Here is a 20,747-nt window from a genome sequence, read left to right on the forward strand (position 1 = left end):
AGGTGGGTCTGTTATTTGAGGCCCCATGGCCAGGTAAGTGTTCTTAATCGAAGCCACATGACCAATTAAGTTCTTATTAGAGGCCTCATGGCCAGGTGGGTGCCTTTATTCTTGTCCTACGGGTAAGAAGCCTCATTCAAAGCATCATGACCAAGTAGCCTTATTCGAGGCCACATGGCCAATCAAGTGATCTTATACCGTAGTCTAATTAAAAATTGTGGTTAAGACCAAGCTGGGCACTTTCTTAAATGTTGCCATTATAGTGATGTAAAGTCTTAAGAGAGTTTAGAAGCCCAGTATGGACCCCTGCAATCTTTCTTAGCAATAGAGACAACAGCATAAGCGTTTATTCGCTTCTCTTCATGGTTCATAAGATGAATTAATATCCTATTCAAAATTAACAATGAAAACACCCCTTTTCCCATAAATCCATTTTCAATGGTACTGAATAGATTTTTTTTTTATTTCATTACAAATATCTAAAAAGGAATAAAGTTACGGAAATTTATGTGGCATTGTTGAACTTTCACTATGCTAAATAATTTCTCATTCTAAAGTTTGCTACAGATTATATATATATATATATATATATATAAATATATATATATATATATATATATATATATATATATATATATATATATATATATATATTTATGTATGTATGTATATATATCATTTGTAAGACAACTGGATAATGCCTAATCTATTCCTATGCACTCTTTTTAATACTTAGAGGCCTATTTATATTCGCAGAATTATATAAGCCCTAGTTAGAGTGGATTGGATTATAGAATTTTGGCCTTAAGTCCTGTGACGGGGTCCTGGGAGACCAATTGGCTCTCATCCCGCGTGAAATAAAAATCAAGATGTTGCAAAGCAAAATAGAAGATAGGAAGTTGGTATGGAAGAACAGTAGATGGCTAAAAAGTGAGTGCAACCCGAAGCCACAAGGATACTCCTAAGACCGGTATAGTAATGTGACAGTAGGCCGCTTGGTGTGCACTGACATTAATCGATAGTTGGTCCAAAGACATTAGTTATAATCTGCAAGCTTTTCCATATACCGTATGCATGGTCACTGCAATAATATTTTCTTACGACGTATATAAAGTTAAAGTTGTAGGGGTTTCAGTTCCAGTTCTATCAGAAGAGATGCTCACCAGAACGTCAGCCAGGCAATCCCAACCCCCCACTGTGGTGCCCAGGCACAGCAGTGGCCTCCCTAGTAAACAGCTCAAACTCATGATCCTGGGTGGGGATCGATCTGCCGCCTTGCGAATGCTAGGAAAAACATGTTACCACTGTACTAGCCGTCATTGTAGTGAAACGCTTGAAACAATATGTATATATTTATGTAAGAATGCCTTTTATATGTATATTCTTTCTATTTTCCCCTATTAGATGGCGTCTACTTGTCTCACCTCTACAGCATCGGTCTAAGAGTGTCTCCGTTACAGAAATGCAATTACATTTACTCCCAAAAGGATGACTATAATCTTTTGTTTCCTAACGGCATGGGGAAGGACACGTTGTGCGCAGGGGATCCTCACGGGAACCAACTCGCATGTCAGGTAAGAATTGGAATGCGGAATACAAGTTGAAGCTAAAACGTTACATGATGTGATGTCAAGTTTAAGCTTGGAGATCTTTCAATCTTGATACTTTATGCTGTTAAGTTTAAGCTCAGGGATATTTCAGAGTTGAAACTTGATACTCTGTCAAGTCTACGCTCAGAGATCTTTCAAAGTTGACACTTGATACGTTGTCAAGTTTAAGCTCAGAGATCATTCAGAGTTGACACTTGATATGTTGTCAAGTTTTAAGCTCAGAGATCTTTCAAAGTTGACACTTGATATGTTGTCAAGTTTTAAGCTCAGAGATCATTCAGAGTTGTCACTTGATGTGTTGTCAAGTTTTAAGCTCAGAGATCATTCAGAGTTGACACTTGATATGTTGTCAAGTTTTAAGCTGAGATCATTCAGCGTTGACACTTGATATGTTGTCAAGTTTTAAGCTCAGAGATCATTCAGAGTTGACACTTGATATGTTGTCAAGTTTTAAGCTGAGATCATTCAGAGTTGACACTTGATATGTTGTCAAGTTTTAAGCTCAGAGATCATTCAGAGTTGACACTTGATATGTTGTAAATTTCAAGTTCAGAGATCTTTTAGATTTGATACTTGATGCTCTGTCAAGTCTAAGTTAGCCCTTCATATACTGTCTAATTTAAGCTCGGAGATCTTTCAGAGTTGACACGATACGTTGTCAAGTTTAAGCTCAGAGATGGTTCAGAGTTGGCACTTGATATCCTGTCAAGTTTAAGCTCAGAGATGTTTCAGAGTTGGCACTTGATAACTTGTCAAGTTTAAGCTCAGAGATTTTTTTCTTGGGGCCTTATAATGTCCTTGATCAATGTCATTAAGCATAAGTAAGATTATAAGTTCACTTCTCCACTTAACATATATATGGTAATTCTAAATTTCAGTTAGTGGCTAAACTTGTGTTTTAAGTTGATTTTTAATGGTTAATTACAATTAGAACAATTGAAAATATACGTTGGGTTATAGAATTTACTATTTCAAACGTTGGTATATTAAAATGTTTTGTGATTAGTAATCAAATCTCAATTAATCTATATTGCTAGAAATTTTATTTTCAATTCCCTTTATGATGTCTGAATTCATGAAAATATAATTTTTAACCAATTGATATTCTCTGGGAGTTTATTTTTAATAGAAATTTAAATTCGAACCTACAGGGTAACTTTGCAGGTGCTCTGGTCTACCTGGACCCCCAAAACCGCTACGTCTTAATTGGCATCGAGTTCAAGAGCTTCAGCTGTGATGCCCAGAGAGATCCTGGACTGTTTGTGAACCTCCAAATGACGCCTTATCTTTCGTGGATCAGAACAGTTGCTTTCAAAAGTGATCTGGCTCCGTTTCTTTAAATGAGTGGATTTTTTTTTTAAAGGAATGACAAACAACTTATGTTAAGAAATGAGAAAAGCATAGAGGGAAGTATATCACTATACGTGATATATATCCAGGATCTGACAACTCTACAATAAAGCAAGTAATTGACTATGACCTAAAGTTGATTTACCAGAAGGCATAATTATATGAGAGAGCAACAATGTTGTTCTATGGACAATACATACTGCAGTAAAAGAAATAACGCCATAGTCTTATAAATGAGGCAATAAAAAGGTCTTTGTGCAGACGTTGCCAGATATCTCATTTTCTTTAATTCGGGTAATCAACTCGCCTTTGCTTATAACAACTCATCACTGGGTTCTTAAAAATACTTGTTCGTTGTTGTTGTTGTTATTTCTATTATTATGATTATAATTACATAAATTGAAACTTTATAACTCATACTACGAATTGAGGTGGACAGAAAATAAACCTTTTTCCTTGCTGGAAATAAAAATTCATGAAATAAGTATCTTTGCACTACTATTTAATGGTCTCTGTGAAGTTGACCTTTTCTATATTAGAAAGTTACATTTCAAAATTGCTGAATTACAGTGTCTGGCTCTTATCGATAACGCAATAAAACGTGCCATGTAGTTTAAAAAGTGCATGCTTCTCATCGTGAATATTTTTTTCTAACAGCCTTTAAAATAGAATGTTATCTTCCTCATTTTAAACTAGCATAATATCCTCATTTTAAAGCTAAATATCCCGGTACATAGACATAGATAACTCAAGTCAGGAAGATTAGGATAGAAGTGGGTTGAGATATGTCCTCCATTAACGAGCAGTAGCATTAGTAATATTAGAAGTAGTGGTAGTGGTACTAGTATTAGTAGTAGTGGTAGTAGAAGTAGTTATAGGCTAGTAGTGTTAGGGGTAGTGATAGTAAATTTCACCAGTCGTCTCTATCTTGAGCCTTTAATTCAATACTTCCAGATTCATCATCACCCACTTCATGCTTCATAGTTCTCAGTCATGTAGGCCGGGGTCTTCCAACTCTTCTAGAGCCTTTTGGAGCCCAGTTTCACGTTTGGTGAACTAATCTCTCTTGGGGAGTGCGAAAAACATGCCTAAACCATCTCTATTTACCCCTCACCATGATCCCATCCACATATGGCACTCGAGTAATCTCTCTTATAGTTTCATTTCTAATCCTTTCCTGCTGTTTAACTCCCAACATCCTTCTGAGGGCTTTGTTCTCAAATCTACTAAATCTATTGGATATTGTTTCATTGTCATACCACGACTCATGTCCACACAGTAACACAAATATCACTAAACTGATGTATAGTCTGATTTTTATGTGTAATTTCAGGCGATTTGATTTCCAAATTTTACTTAACCTAGTCATATATAAGATTAATTAAAGAAAGTAGCTGTTGCCTATAATACATTATTGAATCGGGTAGTGGGTAAGGTTACATAAAGTAGTATTTTGGCAACGGCCATCACCATCATAATCGTCGTCGGCGCCCGCTCGTGTCCGAGTATTGGGTTCTGTCGTTAGCCATCAGCATCCTATCTTTGGGGTGGGTGCTTATGTCTGATGTGGCTGTTAAGTCCTAGTCTGTGGTGGAAGAGTCGCGGACAGTGTTCACAGGGGAGGGTAGGTGGTGGGCGGGGCTGTTCTAATCGCTCTCCTTCTTCTCCTCCTAGCCTCCTCATTTTGTCTCCTCTTCTCCTCGAAGTCCACGGTGCCATGGTGTACTGTACTCCTCCAGGTTTTCCTGTCCCTGGCTGTTTCTTCCCATGAGGAAGGATCGATGTCAGTTAGAGCCAGGGTGCGCTTTAGTTGATCTTTATAGCGCATTTTCGGGGCTCCTCGTGGTCTGGTGCCCTGGGTCAGTTGTCCGTAGAATATCTTCTTTGGGAACCTAGATGGATCCATCCTATGCACGTGTCCTGTCCAGCGGAGGCGGCGGTGGATGATGGTGGCCTCCACGCTGGTCAGCGAGGCACGTTCTAAGACTTCAATGTTGATGGTGTGGCTCTCCCAGGGAATTTTCAAGATCTGCCTCAGTTTCATTTGTTGGAAGCGTTCTCGGTTTTTAATATCGCTTCTATATAGCGTCCATGTTTCACATGCATACAGGAGCATGGAGAGGACTACTGCCCTGAACACCATTATTTTGGTGGTCATTGTCAGTGTGTGGTTGTTAAATACGCGGCAGTTGAGTCGGCCAAAGGCGGAGTGGGCTGCCCTGATCCTGTTGTCCACGTCCTCTTTGCTTGTGGGAGCTGATGTTAGGATGCTCCCTAGGTAGGAGAACTGGTCCACCTGTTCTAACGGTTGGTCATTCACTGTGGTATTGAGGTTTGGGAGCATCAGTCCTGGAGCATCAGTCCTGGTGGATGTTGGACGAGGGTCTTGGTTTTGTCCATGTTGACTTGCATCCCAAAACGTTCGTAGGCAGAGTTGTATGCATCAGCTAACGACTGCTGGTCCTCTGCCGTCTGACCTGGGGTGGCATTGTCGTCAGCATATTGCAGTTCTCGCACTGCACACAAGGTGGTCTTGGTTCTGGCGCGGAGTCTAGCAAGGTTGAAAATGCCTCCATCCATGCAGAAACGTAGGTCGACTGAGGGTGTGTCTGGGGGAATCTCGTTGAGCATTGCTGCGGTGTATAGCGAGAAACACGTTGTGGCCAGAACACAGCCCTGCTTCAGGCCGCCGTTGATGGAGAATAGGCCTGAAAGAGAGTTCTGGTGGCAGACTCCTCCAACCATTCCGCATGGAGGGCACGCACCAGCTTGACAAAATCGGGTGGGCAGCCATATCTTTTGAGGACACCCCACATGGCAGGTCGAGGTACTTTGTCGAAGGCCTTTTTCAAATCCCAGAAGATGAACATTTTATGCTGTTGTTGTTCGAGGCTCTTCTCTTGTAGTTGTCGCGCGCAGAAGATCATGCCTATGGTCCCGCAGGAAGGTCGAAAGCCGCACTGGGACTCTGGCAGGACGTCTTCTGCGAGATAAGGAGGCGGTCAAGGAGAATCCGAGCGAAAGTCTTACTCGCGATGCTTAGTAGTGATATTCCTCGGTAGTTGTTACAGTTCTCCCTGTCTCCCTTCTTGAAGATGGAAATGATGTTTGCATCGCGGAAGTCACTGGGGAGTGTCTTGGTCTCCCATATTTTCAGTATAAGGAGCATCAAACGGTTCCTCAACCCGGGGCCACCGTGAGTGAGGAGCTCCAACGAGATGTTGTCTGGCCCTGGGGCTTTGCCGGGCTTCATGCGCTGCAGGGCCTTATTGAAGTCCTGGATGGAGGGTGGTAGTGCCATCCAGTGACGGACGGGATGCTGCGGAGTCATTCGCAGGAGATCGTCTGGGGTGTCTGCTTGGGCATTGAGGAGGTTTTCAAAGTGAGACCTCCACCTGGCCAGGATGCCCTCGCTGTCGGTGATGGTCGTGGCCCCGTCCGCGTCCTTCAGGCCGCCCACTGATGACCGTGTGGGACCGAATATTTCCTTTGTTGCTGCATAGAAGCTGCGCAGGTCACGTTGGTCAGCGAAACTCTGTATTTCTGCAGCTTTTCTTTGCTGCCAGGTGTTCTGGGCTTCACGGATCCCTCTTTGGCAATCAGCTTCAGCCACCCTGTGAGCACATTTGTTAGCTGCTGTTGGTTGGTTTTCTAAGGTCAGGCGTGCTTGTCGTTTGGTTTCAATGAAAAGAGAGATGGTAGCATCATTCTCATCGAACAAATCCTGCCGTTTCTTGGTGGTGTAACCTAGTGTTTCCTCCGCGGCATGGGCCATGGCGTTTCTGAGGGTAGTACAGTGGTGCTCAACAGTGGCCTAACCCACGGGGTCTGTGGGGTCTGCGAGGTGACGTTCGCAGGCCTCCTTGTAGTTCTGTGCCACCTGTGGGTTGCGGAGCTTGTTACAATCAAAGCGTTGGTGTGGTACGCTGTCAGGTGCCCTTCTGGGTGGTCGTAGGGTCGTCACGGAGAGTCGAGAGATGAGGAGTCTGCGGTCCATCCAGCAGTCGTCCGCTCCGGGCATGGATCGGGTGATGCGGACGTCTCCTCGGTCTCTGGCTCTGGTCAGGACGTAGTCCAGGGTGTGCCAGTGTTTAGACCGTGGGTGTCTCCATGTGGTCTTTTGTCGCTTTGGTAACTGGAAGATGGTGTTGGTTACCACAAGTTGGTGTTCTGCACACAGACCCAGTAGGAGTTGGCCATTGGCGTTGCAATTTCCAATGCCATGGCGGCCGATGATTCCCTCCCACAGGCGATGGTCTTTGACTACTCGGGCATTAAAGTCGCCAAGCACAACGAGCTTGTCGTTGGCTCTAATACATTAGAGGGAAATCACCATTTGTGTAGATTCTGTTATATTCGAAGTATTATTTGTCGACAAGTTAGTAAAAAAATAGTTCGTACTCTGTTTTATCTATTTACATTTTCTTATTTATATACTGAGTTCCGGTCTCTTGATTTTACCTTTTGTTTTAATTCACTTGAAGACCGTCCCTTCTACTTCGTAGCATAACTTTCTGTTCAATTTTTAAACAATATTCTCTCTCTCTCTCTCTCTCTCTCTCTCTCTCTCTCTCTCTCTCTCTCTCTCTCACACACACACACACACACACACAAACAATTGACGTCTATTCAGTACCCAAACCTAAATGTTTGTGAATGTATTTGTATGAAATTAAAACGACTAAAATGTATTTCCGCGGCCAAGGATTCACCCGTAATGTCATTTATTGACGCAAACCCAACCCTAGATACCGAAAAGGTACCCATACTCCTTTTCATCAAAAGCTGTTCGCTCATCTGATAATCCTCGTGTTAGTATTTTCTAGGAAATATGTTCTGTTTGGATACCATTACTCTACCATAGTATTTAAAGTAAATGGATAAGGAATCATTAATTATAGTTACAAAATACCATTCGTCAAAGCATATACAGAGTCGTAGAATTTTCTGATTTCATTGACGTAAAATTTGGGCCGGGTCCAAGGATATACGTTATGGTATATTTATTATTATTGGTTAGATTTCGTAATATGTATTTGTTATCCATTTCCCAGTTTCTACTAATATTTGGCTTCTTTTACAATCTAATCTAAAGGCTCAATTATTGACACTTTGTTTTTCATTTGCCAATTTCTACTAATTTAGGTTTCTTTTATAATCTGATTCAAATGCCCAATTATTATCGACACCCTAGAGGAGTGTACCATTCTGTAAAGTGTTAGTATAAGAGAGGCCGAAATTAGATGCATTTTTGTGACCACTATTAACTGAACTCAATATGTACCAAATAATTTGAAAGCTTAGTAAATGTTACACTATCGATTGACCAAGGTGTGTAGAATAATAGTTTAAACAAATAATCATTAACTGTCGTATATTACTGGAATGTACTGAGTTTATATTACTGTCTCATTATAAATACATTAGAGTTAATAAGACCATTACAAATTTACCATTTACATTGTATTGAAATTTGGTTCCATTTGAAGTCGTATGAGACTGTAACAAAACTTTACTTTTGTAAAAGGCTTGCATATCTGTGTCCACTGCATGAATTAAGCTATTTGAGATTGGTGGATATTGAACTTTCTGTTAAGTTGATTGGACTGAGTATTGTTTATATCAAGTAATTTCTTTTAATTAGGTAACTAATTAGTTACGTATATTGAATTTGGTCAACATTTCACTTTGTGAAAAGTATTAAACGAGTTGCAAGAAATTAGCCTAAAGATCCCTTTAAAGATTGTCATAATCAAGGTTTATACTGTGAGTGTACCAAAGTTGAATGTAACTGTTTTAATGGGTAAATAAATTAGAAAATGAACGAGATAATGTTTGATTCTGACCCCTGCATCCCCCAAGCCCAGGCCGCGCTTCTGTCGAATGGCCTTCCAGCCAAAGCGCAAGCAAACTTCTCAACTCACATCCAATGAAAAGTTCCTTATAATTCATTTGGAACTGGCGGCTCTAGCTGCGGTCTCAAATAAAGGTGAGATAAAATGAATAAAGTAAACTATGACCATTCATATTTTCAGGACATTCAACTTCCACTTTTTATGTTGATATGTTGTTCCATCACCTGTAAATATTGGTACCAATATTGTTTAAATTACATTATATTGCTGTATAAACATTTAGAATTTATTTATTTTACTGCGAATAAATCATGATATTTGTTCAGATACAAGTACTGTATTTTATTAATTATTTTTGCATGGCAAGTGAATCTAATTTTGTTATCCTTAAAACGTTTTCTTTTAAATAAAGTCACAGATCATTTTCTTTTTCACAAATCATGAACTAATGTAAATATAACTAAGTTGGCTATTTTACTCGAATGTATCCATTAACTACCGAATCACCCTAATGGTTGTTATACAAATGCCTTTTCAAAAGCCTGCGATAGACAAACAACCTAGCCAATTGGAGAAGTGTTTACAGAACTCCTAGCAAAAGCACCAATGAAAAAAGGCGATAGAAATGCTGGATTTAGTGGAGCTCTCTGATTGGAGGAAGCATTTCTTTGGCAGGACACTAAAATTTCCTGTGTTGTGGTGGACACCCATGAGTGAAAACGTACCATTCCGTAAAGAAGTTAGTTTTTGGCTTACTAAGGAGAATTTTGGGTAAGTACATATTCATGCCCCCTGTGGCCTCGGGGGCATAAAACAATTAGAATAGCGCCAACGTTATCCCTGCGTGTCGTAAGAGGCGACTAAAAGGGACGGGACGAGGGGGCTGGGAACCCCGTCTCCTGTATAAAAAATCCTGTGAGACAGCAACAAAGAGATGGAGCTGGGGGGAGAGTGACTGCTCCCCGCACTCTAGTTTTGGGGTGTTTGAATGTGCGTGGATGTAGTACGATAGAGAGTAAAAGATGTGAGATTGGAAGTATGTTTAGAAGTAGAAGGATGGATATATTGGCCTTTTGTGAGACAAAGATGAAAGGAAAGGGTGAAGTGATGTTTGGTGAAATGTCTGGTAGAGTGTCTGGGATTGAAAGGGGAAGAGCGAGAGAGGGTGTGGCTTTATTGCTGAGTGAATGGATGACAGGCAAAGTAGTGGAATGGAAGGAGATATCATCTAGGTTAATGTGGGTAAGGGTTAGGTTGGGTAGGGAATGTTGGGCGTTTGTCAGTGCGTATGGGCCAGGTAGTGAGAAAAGTGAAGAAGAGCGGAATGAGTTCTGGAATGAATGAACTAGATGTGTAGAAGGACTGGGTAGAAGGAATTATGTAGTTGTCATGGGTGACTTAAATGCTAGAGTGGGTGCTGGAGAGGTAGAAGGTGTCATTGGGAAGTATGGCGTACCAGGTGAAAATGAGAGTGGTGAGAGACTGGTAGATATGTGTGTTGAACAAGAGATGGTAATAAGTGCTAGATTTTTTAAAAAGAAAGATAAAAATAAGTATACATGGCAAATGTAAGAGTAGTAGAAAGGGCATTAATGGATTATATGTTGATAACTAAAAGAATGTTTGGAAGATTGAAAGACGTGCACGTGTTTAGGGGTATGGCTAACGGTATGTCTGATCATTTTTTGGTGGAAGGAAAATTAGTTGTAGCAAAAGAGTGGGGGAATAGAGTAGGTGGATGTAAAAGGGAGCTAGTGAGGGTTGAAGAGCTAATAAAACCGGGGGTAAAAAGTAAATATCAGGAAAGGTTGAAAATGGCATATAACGAGGTGAGAGTAAGAGAAACTGGTAATTTAGAGGAGGAGTGGAAGTTAGCAAAAGAAAATTTTGTTGGGATTGCTAGTGATGTATGTGGCATGAAGGTTGTTGGAGGCAGCATGAGGAAGGGCAGTGAATGGTGGAATGAAGGAGTGAAAGTGAAAGTGGAAGAGAAAAAGAGGGCTTTTGAAGAATGGCTGCAGAGTAATAGTATAGAGAAGTATGAAAAATATAGAGAGAAAAGGTGGAAGTAAAGCGCAACGTACGTGAGGCAAAGAGGGCAGCTGACCTGAGGTGGGGTCAGGGACTGAGTCAGTCATATGAAGAGAATACGAAGAAGTTTTGGAAAGAAGTGAAGAGAGTAAGGAAGGCCGGCGCAAGAATTGAAGAGACAGTGAAAGATGGAAATGGAAGGTTGTTAAAAGGAGAGGAGGCAAGGAAAAGGTGGGCGGAATATTTTGAAAGTTTGCTGAATGTTGAGGATAATAGGGAGGCAGATATAATTGCTGTTCCAGGTGTTGAGGTGCCAGTGATGGGAGATGAGAATGAGAGAGAGATTACAATAGAGGAAGTGAGGAGAGCACTAGATGAAACGAGAGTAGGAAAAGCATCTGGTATGGATGGTGTGAAAGCTGAGATGTTGAAGGAAGGGGGTGTGATTGTACTTGAATGGTTGGTGAGATTGTTTAATATGTGTTTTGTGTTGTCAATGGTACCAGTAGATTGGGTCTGTGCATGTATTGTACCACTATATAAGGGTAAGGGAGATGTGCATGAGTGTTGTAATTCAAGAGGTATTAGTTTGTTGAGTGTAGTTGGAAAAGTGTATGGTAGAGTACTGATTAATAGGATTAAGGATAAAACAGAGAATGCAATCTTGGAAGTACAGGGTGGTTTTAGAAGTGGTAAGGGTTGTATGAATCAGATTTTTACAGTTAGGCAGATATGCGAGAAATATTTAGCAAAAGGTAAGGAGGTGTATGTTGCGTTTATGGATCTGGAAAAAGCATATGATAGAGTTGATAGGGAAGCAATGTGGAATGTGATGAGGTTATATGGAGTTGGTGGAAGGTTGTTGCAAGCAGTGAAAAGTTTCTACAAAGGTAGTAAAGCATGTGTTAGAATAGGAAATGAAGTGAGCGATTGGTTTCCGGTGAGAGTGGGGCTGAGACAGGGATGTGTGATGTCGCCGTGGTTGTTTAACTTGTATGTTGATGGAGTGGTGAGAGAGGTGAATGCTCGAGTGCTTGGACGAGGATTAAAACTGGTAGGCGAGAATGATCATGAATGGGAGGTAAATCAGTTGTTGTTTGCGGATGATACTGTACTGGTAGCAGACACAGAAGAGAAGCTTGACCGACTAGTGACAGAATTTGGAAGGGTGTGTGAGAGAAGGAAGTTGAGAGTTAATGTGGGTAAGAGTAAGGTTATGAGATGTACGAGAAGGGAAGGTGGTGCAAGGTTGGATGTCAGGTGGATCAGTTTAAGTACTTGGGGTCTGTTGTTGCAGCAAATGGTGAAGTGGAAGCAGATGTACGTCAGAGAGTGAATGAACGTTGCAAGGTGTTGGGGGCAGTTAAGGGAGTAGTAAAAAATAGAGGGTTGGGCATGAATGTAAAGAGAGTCCTATATGAGAAAGTGATTGTGCCAACTGTGATGTATGGATCGGAGTTGTGGGGAATGAAAGTGATGGAGAGACAGAAATTGAATGTGTTTGAGATGAAGTGTCTGAGGAGTATGGCTGGTGTATCTCGAGTAGATAGGGTTAGGAACGAAGTGGTGAGGGTGAGAACGGGTGTAAGAAATGAGTTAGCGGCTAGAGTGGATATGAATGTGTTGAGGTGGTTTGGCCATGTTGAGAGAATGGAAAATGGCTGTCTGCTAAAGAAGGTGATGAATGCAAGAGTTGATGGGAGAAGTACAAGAGGAAGGCCAAGGTTTGGGTGGATGGATGGTGTGAAGAAAGCTCTGGGTGATAGGAGGATAGATGTGAGAGAGGCAAGAGAGCGTGCTAGAAATAGGAATGAATGGCGAGCGATTGTGACGCAGTTCCGGTAGGCCCTGCTGCTTCCTCCGGTGCCTTAGATGACCGCGGAGGTAGCAGCAGTAGGGGATTCAGCAGTATGAAGCTTCATCTGTGGTGGAAAATGTGGGAGGTTGGGCTGTGGCACCCTAGCAGTACCAGCTGAACTCGGCTGAGTCCCTGGTTAGGCTGGAGTAACGTAGAGAGTAGAGGTCCCCTTTTTTGTTTTTATTTTGTTTCTTTGTTGATGTCGGCTACCCCCCAAAATTGGGGGAAGTGCCTTTGGTATATGGATATGGACATATTCAAAGTAAGGTTTCTTATATTCTAGAGGATTTACATTTGCTTTAAATGCCACAAAAATCGAGTAACTTGTGGTTTGAATAGTAATTTAATATACAGGGTTTTTCGAAGAGGTTTCATAGCCATGGATGGATGTGGAAAGGCGGTTTTTAAGTTTTTACGAATGTTTTAATCACATCCTTTGCCAAATCACTGTTTAGTGTGTTATGCTGTAGTTACTTTTTCGCTTTCATTGCGAATTCGTGACCGACTTCTTTATTGGCAAGTGTTCTAACCATAGATATAAAAACGGTACATTATTCAAGTCAAGACCAAATATTTATAAATTTTCGACGTCAGTCATGAGATTCAGGGATTTTATCTCGGTAAACAATTGAAGTACAGTATAGTATTATTGCGGTTTTAATTAAGTTTATCAAACCGGTCCCATTTGATTCGCGAAGCAGATTGTTAGTTTTAGTTTTGTTTCCACATGTAGAGTTGTTGGACAAGCTATAAGCCTGCGGAATATGGTGTCTTTTACTTTACTTTAAGGGCCGTTTTCCTGGTCCTATCACGTAAGGGAATTATACTTGCTACAGGACCTACACATTCAGATTATTGGATATTTAGGTATTTTGCATATCACACTGTATCATGGGTGTTTGTAAAATATACATAATTGAAACACTTGGCGAACAATGTCTTTGTTTCTTCTTGAACGAAATGTCTCTTATTTATGATTTCTAGAATTTGAATTTTTTCGTTACCAACAGATTATTTACATAACTGCTATTTTATATCCTTAATATCCACGGTCCGTATTTTCTGTTACTCTTCAATTACAAATCATAATCATATATTAGAATTTACTGTAATTATGATCAGCTTTGTTCAAAAATTTTTGTTGCGATTTATATTTAATTTGTGGCGTGATTTCATGACATTTCCCGCATATTTTATCATCAGTCTTCAACTTTCAATCTTTTTTTTTCAAAATATCCATATCTTTGACAGTAGTAGCAGGTGATCTCATGGTACCTATCCCGTATGTTTTAACAATGGGTATAAATAGGTAAAATATTTAAAGTATTGTTACCTAGACAAATCATAAGAAGCTAGGGAGCAAATATATATTTTATAAGTGATAAATTTCATGACATTTTGGTTTACTCTATAACTTCAGCATAATCATTAAATATCATTGCTATTCTAAGTTTATTAGTTAGTTTTGTGAGTTCTTTTCTATATATCAAGTTGTTGTACAATGTGTCATTTGTACAATGTTCTGTGAAATCTCGGTGATGGGTAGGCTATATGGCATTTGCTCGTGCACAGCGTATAAATACATTCGCTCTATCATCTCGTTGGGTAATTGTTTACACCACTACGCTCTCCATTTACTCCAAAATAATGCAATCCTGCAGTTCTTATCTTCTTGCACAGTAATTAGGTGGTTATTTAAATTCTGGGAAAGCAATAATTAGCCAGATATGTTAAGGAAGGGGTTATAAAAAGAAAATAGCTCGGTTTCCTCACTAAACGACTTGGAACTGACATGTCAACATAGTCACCCAAACAGAATTCGTGATGCCATCGTACATGAACAGAAGTTCGTGACGCCAGCGTACATATGATATACTGTATATTCAAAATATACTTAATTTAAAATGGATTAATTACTCAAAAGTGTCCATAAATATGCCTTTCCTCGATCGTGACGTCATTCCTCGATCATGACTTCATAATTGTAGGCGTTTCTCATTTCCGATTTTAAAACCCCAAGTTTTTCCTCCAGAATTTACTATAATGAATATATTTACTGTTTTTACCTTCGCGGTCCTCTTCATTTACAAACCTTTTGTCTTTTAGTTCCCCATTACATTGCAATAAAATTCTAAAACTTATACTTGCTATTTTTGCTTTTAAAAGTAACGATAAAGATTTAGTTAAAGCGTGACCTTGTTCCTGGATGGTTGATCCATCCTGTCTTAAAAACCGCTAATTTCTCTATTGCAAAGGTTAGGCGGGAGAGTGAGTGAGTAATTGATTGATTGATTGATTGATATATAATTCTTTCAAGGACTCGACGTGTTTTTTGAGACCTAAAATTTAATCTCGAATGGCTAAATTTGATTTTTGTCATATTTGGCTCCTGCAAGAATATTCTAAATGAATAAACGGCTAATTTTGAACGTAATTTATATGATTCAATATCATGACATATGCATGAAAAGTTTTTTGTTAAGAAAAAAATAAATCCTTAATTATATTCACATCATCAACGATCATGAATAAAGACGGTAAGGAATAACTTACTTTTTTGGCAAGAGCTCCTCTTAATTATGTAAGTACGGTAATTATTTACTTTACTGGACTTGAAGAGCTGTTTTTTCCGGTCCTGTACAACAGGGGAACCCTACTCTCTACAGGATCTCCAATCATTTTATCATTAGTAGCCTATTAGTTCCATGTGCAAATTACTTTACTTTTTTTACTTTAAGGGTTGCTTACCTGGTCCTATACAGCAGGGGAACCCTACTCTCTACAGGACCTCCACGGTTGTTTTATGATGTTCATTCGGGAGCATTTAACATTTCACAGTGCGTAATGTTCGCTTACTGTTAGATCGTCACTATCGAAGCAATCTCGTGGGAGCTTTTTGTATAGTCTCGGGGCCGCATATTTAAAGGCTCTAGAGCTTACAGTAAACATGTATCTAGGTTCTGATAGTTAGTAACCATCTGTAACTATTCTCGTGTCAGGACGATTTTTTGGCTGCACAAATATGCAGCAGTTCTCTTTGATATTTTGAACGACCGGTTCTGATAACTTGATGGGTTATTGTATTTATTATAAACTCAATTCTCGCTTTAATCGGCAGCCAATTCAGATCAATTAGTATAGGAGTGATCCTTTCTGTAGGTGGGACACCTTTTATCCTCTGTTTATTATGTTTTGTAATTTCTTAATTTGTACTTATGGTATATTGTAACAGATTATCACTAAGCAATGGGATTCGTTAGAGGAAAACAGGATTTAAGCAATCAAAGTAATCTCAATGACTTGATGTACTGTAATGGAAGGTGAGATAATTTCGTCCACCATTTCGTTTATTGAATTGTCCTGTCTCTTATCATTCATGGCAATAGGAATATGACTTCACATATATAGTTTATTTCCTTTCCTCGATGGGCTATTTTTCCTCCTCCTCCACATAGGGTTGTAAGTTAGCTATCGATAAATAATAATTAACTTTATCCCTCCTTCATCTCGCCTTCCTCTTCAGGCTGACATAAGTCTTTTTATGCTCTAGATATGAAACATGTTTGATGTTCCTGTTTTTTAAATATTTTTAATGGTTATTTCTCATATGTCCTTATTTCCTTTCCTCACTGGGTTATTTTCCCCTGTTGGAGCCCTTGGGTTTATAGCATCCTGATTTTCCAACTAGGATTGTAGCTTAGCTAGTAATAACAACACCCAGACCTCGGTGACACACCCATCTATGCCCAAAAGACTTCATCATTACTAAATCTTTGCGCTAAATTATTCAACATGTAAATTGCTTTACATATTCCAAGGTTTTAACTAAGTGGAACTAGCTAGAACCAAACATGCAGGGCATCCATAATTGTGAAGTGGCACTTAACTGGTAATGCTCTTTACTTTACTTACTTTACTTACTTTACTTGAGCTACTTTCCCTCTCGCTCACGGGCTGTCAACGCAAGAGTTTGTGTCTTGCTCTTGGCAAGGCAATTTTAAACAAACGAACGGCTGCTTTCCTGGTCCTATCACGCAGAACCCTATTCACTACAGGACCTACAAATTGAGTTCATCGTATATATTCTTAGCTATTTTGCATATCACTGTATAACTGGCATTTATTGTCAAATCAACATTATCGGAACACTTGAACAACAAGAAAGTCTTTAGTTTTTCTTGAACGAAATATTTTTTTCTTTATCAAAGTTTGAGTATTTACATAGCCGCAATTTATGACATCCTTCGTATCAATGGTCCGTATTTTCCGCTTATCTCTTAAATTTCAAATTATAAGCTTTGGAATTTCTTGAAGTCAGTATATGATACATTAGGTTTGTTCATCTTGATTCATTTTATACATTTCACCTGTTGTTACTTGTTACTTGTTTGGGGTTTAAATCCAACCCTCCACTGAAGTCGAGTGAACTACTTCTCGGGCGGGTCCATATCAATCATTTAACGAAACATTTTCATTATAACTTATACAATTCTTTGATTGTAGCATCTTCCAAATCATATGATCTTGTGAAAGTAATGTCTTTGGTTTCTTCTTAAATTCAATTTCTCCCTTTAAGTCCTTCATTTCAGTTGGCAGTTTATTATAATGTCTAGGCGCACAGTAGCTGAAAGCCCTTTCACCAAATTTACTATTTGTTCTTGGTTCAGATAGTCTATGTTTGTCACTCATGTGTCTTATGGTAACATTTGTATCTAGTTCTAGTTTTTTCAGGCATTCTTTTAGATATTTTGGTTCAGTATCTTAAACGTTAGTAAGAGTAGCTTGTATTTGATTCTCGCCTTTACCGGCAGCCAGTGTAATTTGATTAGTGCAGGGGTAATTCTATCCCTATTGTGTAGTCCTTTTATTAATCTAGCGGCTCTGTTTTGTACTATGAATTTCCTTCCGTTGATAATTTGGTTACATTCCTTGGTGGCGTGGTCTCCTGAACATTTACCGCATACATTATCATAGTCTAGATTAGAAATTGCAATATTTTTTCCAAGTGTCCATACCTCTGACAATGGTAGCAGGTGATCGCATGGTACCTAAGTACCTCATCGCAACAGAACTTGTCACCATTATCATGAATAGCCTTCCGAACTTCAGAATCGCATTTCAACTAGAAGTTGGTAGTCTCACCTGAAGTACTTTTCTTGTATACAAGACTTATCTTCTGTTCTACATTTTTATCTGATCCAGGCAACGATTACTTAGAATAAAGGCATTCAATACTTTATCTTCACCAGTGTATACTTTGCATATCAACAATTTCGGTTTTAATTTACCAATTCTTCTCGTATCGGTATCACCAACCATGGTTTGAATCTTGTTTGCTGATTCCTCTCTCTTTTAACCAGTGAAGTTTCCAACACTATTTCCCTTTGAGGTTGATCTCGTATCAAGAATTGGTATTTCCTTTCAGTGGTTATAGTTGATGCTTTAGTTGATTTAATTACTAGCAAGGGTTTCCTTTAATTTTGTCAGCGTATGTAAATTTCTTATTTTTGGGGACCCATCGGTGTATGGAGTGTTTACTTAATTTATTCCACCTTCTCATTAGTACTTAATTTTTTTCACCTTCTCATTAGGATCATTTCTTTTCGGCTCGGTAATCTGAGTGGAATTTGTTGCATCAGCAGTAAGCGCAGCGAGATGATTTTCCAATTCAGCAATTCTCCTTTTGTTATTCTATAGGGGAATGGGACCTTTGATCGCAGTCATTTGGGCACGACCCTTTAGGCGCCGCCTGATAGTTGGGCACGGCCGTTTGGGCGCCATCTAAACCAGCCATATATTAGGAATCTTTGTTTTTTATATACATTCCTTATCATTCAAAACTTTTATTAAAGAGTAAAAATTTATCAATATATTCATAACCATTCAAAGCTTTTAACTTTCATTTGATAGGATGTGTGTTAAATTCGTATTTCAGTCGACGGTGGGTTGCCTTATAGTCCGTGGGCTGAGGGGGCTCACCTTGCACTCCCCCCCCCTTAAAATTGACAAAAGTGCATTTAGGTAGTAGCATTTGATCCATATTTTCATTTTTTAATGTTCCCAATTTTGGGGTAGGGGAAACCTAATTAGTCATAACTCCGGACTGAATGGTCAGAGAAAGATAAATGACATATCAAAATGTTTGCTTTGGGTCTCTCTAACAGATAAAATAGACAATTTGCAATTATATTTAATAATTAGGTCACCAGAGGTCAAAATGTCACCAAATTTGGGGTCAAGTGAAAATTTTAGGCACCTCCATAAATGTAACCCCAGGACCAGCCAGACCAATATCTGATGACCTTTTCTGCCTTATTTCCTCTCTAGAGACCTCAAAAAATAGAATGATACCCATTAAATATACTTATTGGCCAAATCATGGAAATGAGATGTTATGTAAAAATGTCAATTTTCAAATTTGTCGTTTTTTTTTTTGCCTCGAAATCGTAAAAACTGATAAAACTCATAACTCTTCTCATAGAGGGGCTACGGAAATTATTTTGGTGTGTTTTCCCAGGTTTTGGGGGTCAGAGAATCCAAAAAAAAAGAATTCTCAACAATGTCAATTAATTACATCATGCTGATGGTCGACACTCTGGACGCCGTAATTTTGACTTGGCTATAACTCCTCCATGAATGCAGCAAGAGAGATGATATTCGTCTCCTCACCCAGGTTCTTGAGATCACAGCATCCAATAAAGGCAGTCTCAACAAGTCTGTCAGTAAATTTGGGGAAAATCACATAAATCAACAACAGAAATGCTTTATTTGAAGGTTACGAAAATCACGAATGAAATAAATAAAACTGTACATGAATGTACAATATACTTATATGATGCAAGACCTCATTGGGAAAATTCTCACTGTGTTGCTTTGGACTACAGAAAAAAGTCAACCTATGCAAGGTATAAAGTTTGATAGTCTACTTGGGTACCTTTGGGTCCACTTTTAATTAATGGAAAGGCAATTATTGGAAATATCTTGTGATACAAGGGAGGTCCTTGGTCCTTCGACCCTGGAATCTACCATCTTGTTACTTGAAACTTTCTTAGTCCAAGTCGGACCCACTATCATCACTTTCATAGTCATCAAAATTTCCATCACTTTCATTGTTTTCATCTAGGCTTTCATCATCAGACGTCTCATCATCGTCCATCGTCTCAAGTATATCAGCCATACTTGTAGAAAGTGCAGTTCCCTTGAACCAACAGGGTTCTAGATTTTCATCCTTCATTATCCAACCATGACCCACAGCTGGATGAGGGACCTCAGGTTTGAGATAATGTGCACGTTTCCATATCGCAACCTGATAGTTCACCTCCTGATATGCTCATTTAGACACTCTTGGTGGCTGAAGAGATGAAAAATCAACATTCTTCTTTGAATCCAGCGACTGCCCACAGCACGTTAACTCGAGCATTTGGTATCGAAGCTGGTCAACCTCCTTTGTCTTAGTTTTGGCAGAATACATGGTGCAGGTGAAATCCTCAAGAGCAAGGAATATTTCATTGGTTGCCTCCCATGACTCCCCTAGGCAACTGAAGACTTCTTGGTACTTTGGGCATTTCTGTAGAATTCGCAGCGGTTTTAACTTGACAATTCCTTTAAAGGCACTGGTCATATCGCATCTACTGAATGCATGCAGACTAAGGAAAGCAGACCAAGGACAGCGGCAATTTTACCCTACTTTATCAGATTGTATGGGTTGGTGACCGTAATGTCACTCTACGTCAATATCCTCGTTTTTAAAACTGTAAATACCTGGCAACATTTATTCCATGGTTTTTTCCTTTTTTTACTGCAAACTTTTAAATTTCGAAATTATAACAAAATTCGCATCTCATCTACTCTCTGCCTTTTCCCTTCTCAGATATGGACGTAGCTTAGTCCAGTTTTGCCTGACATGAGACAGAACTGTCAAAAGGCATTTTATATTTCTTGGGAGAGAAATTTCTTCCTGAGCTATCATCCCCAACTGGTGTTCTGTAATATAAAGGTAAAATTTGTAACTGATATAGTTCAATATTCATATAAACAAATACA

General features: G+C 39.2%; 1 protein-coding gene across 1 annotated transcript in view; it reads left to right on the forward strand.

The window, feature by feature from the left end:
- LOC137621226 (serine protease grass-like) overlaps positions 1-3,069 on the forward strand; it is a 17,110-nt gene extending 14,041 nt beyond the window's left edge. Inside the window, exons 12-13 of the mRNA XM_068351625.1 lie at positions 1,405-1,574; positions 2,762-3,069. Coding sequence (XP_068207726.1) covers positions 1,405-1,574; positions 2,762-2,950 — 359 coding nt within the window. The 3' untranslated portion in view covers positions 2,951-3,069. The remainder of the gene's footprint in view (positions 1-1,404; positions 1,575-2,761) is intronic.
- The last annotated feature ends 17,678 nt before the right edge of the window (positions 3,070-20,747 follow it).

Source organism: Palaemon carinicauda, chromosome 27 (assembly GCF_036898095.1).
Source record: "Palaemon carinicauda isolate YSFRI2023 chromosome 27, ASM3689809v2, whole genome shotgun sequence".
NCBI classification, from domain to species: Eukaryota; Metazoa; Arthropoda; class Malacostraca; order Decapoda; family Palaemonidae; genus Palaemon; species Palaemon carinicauda.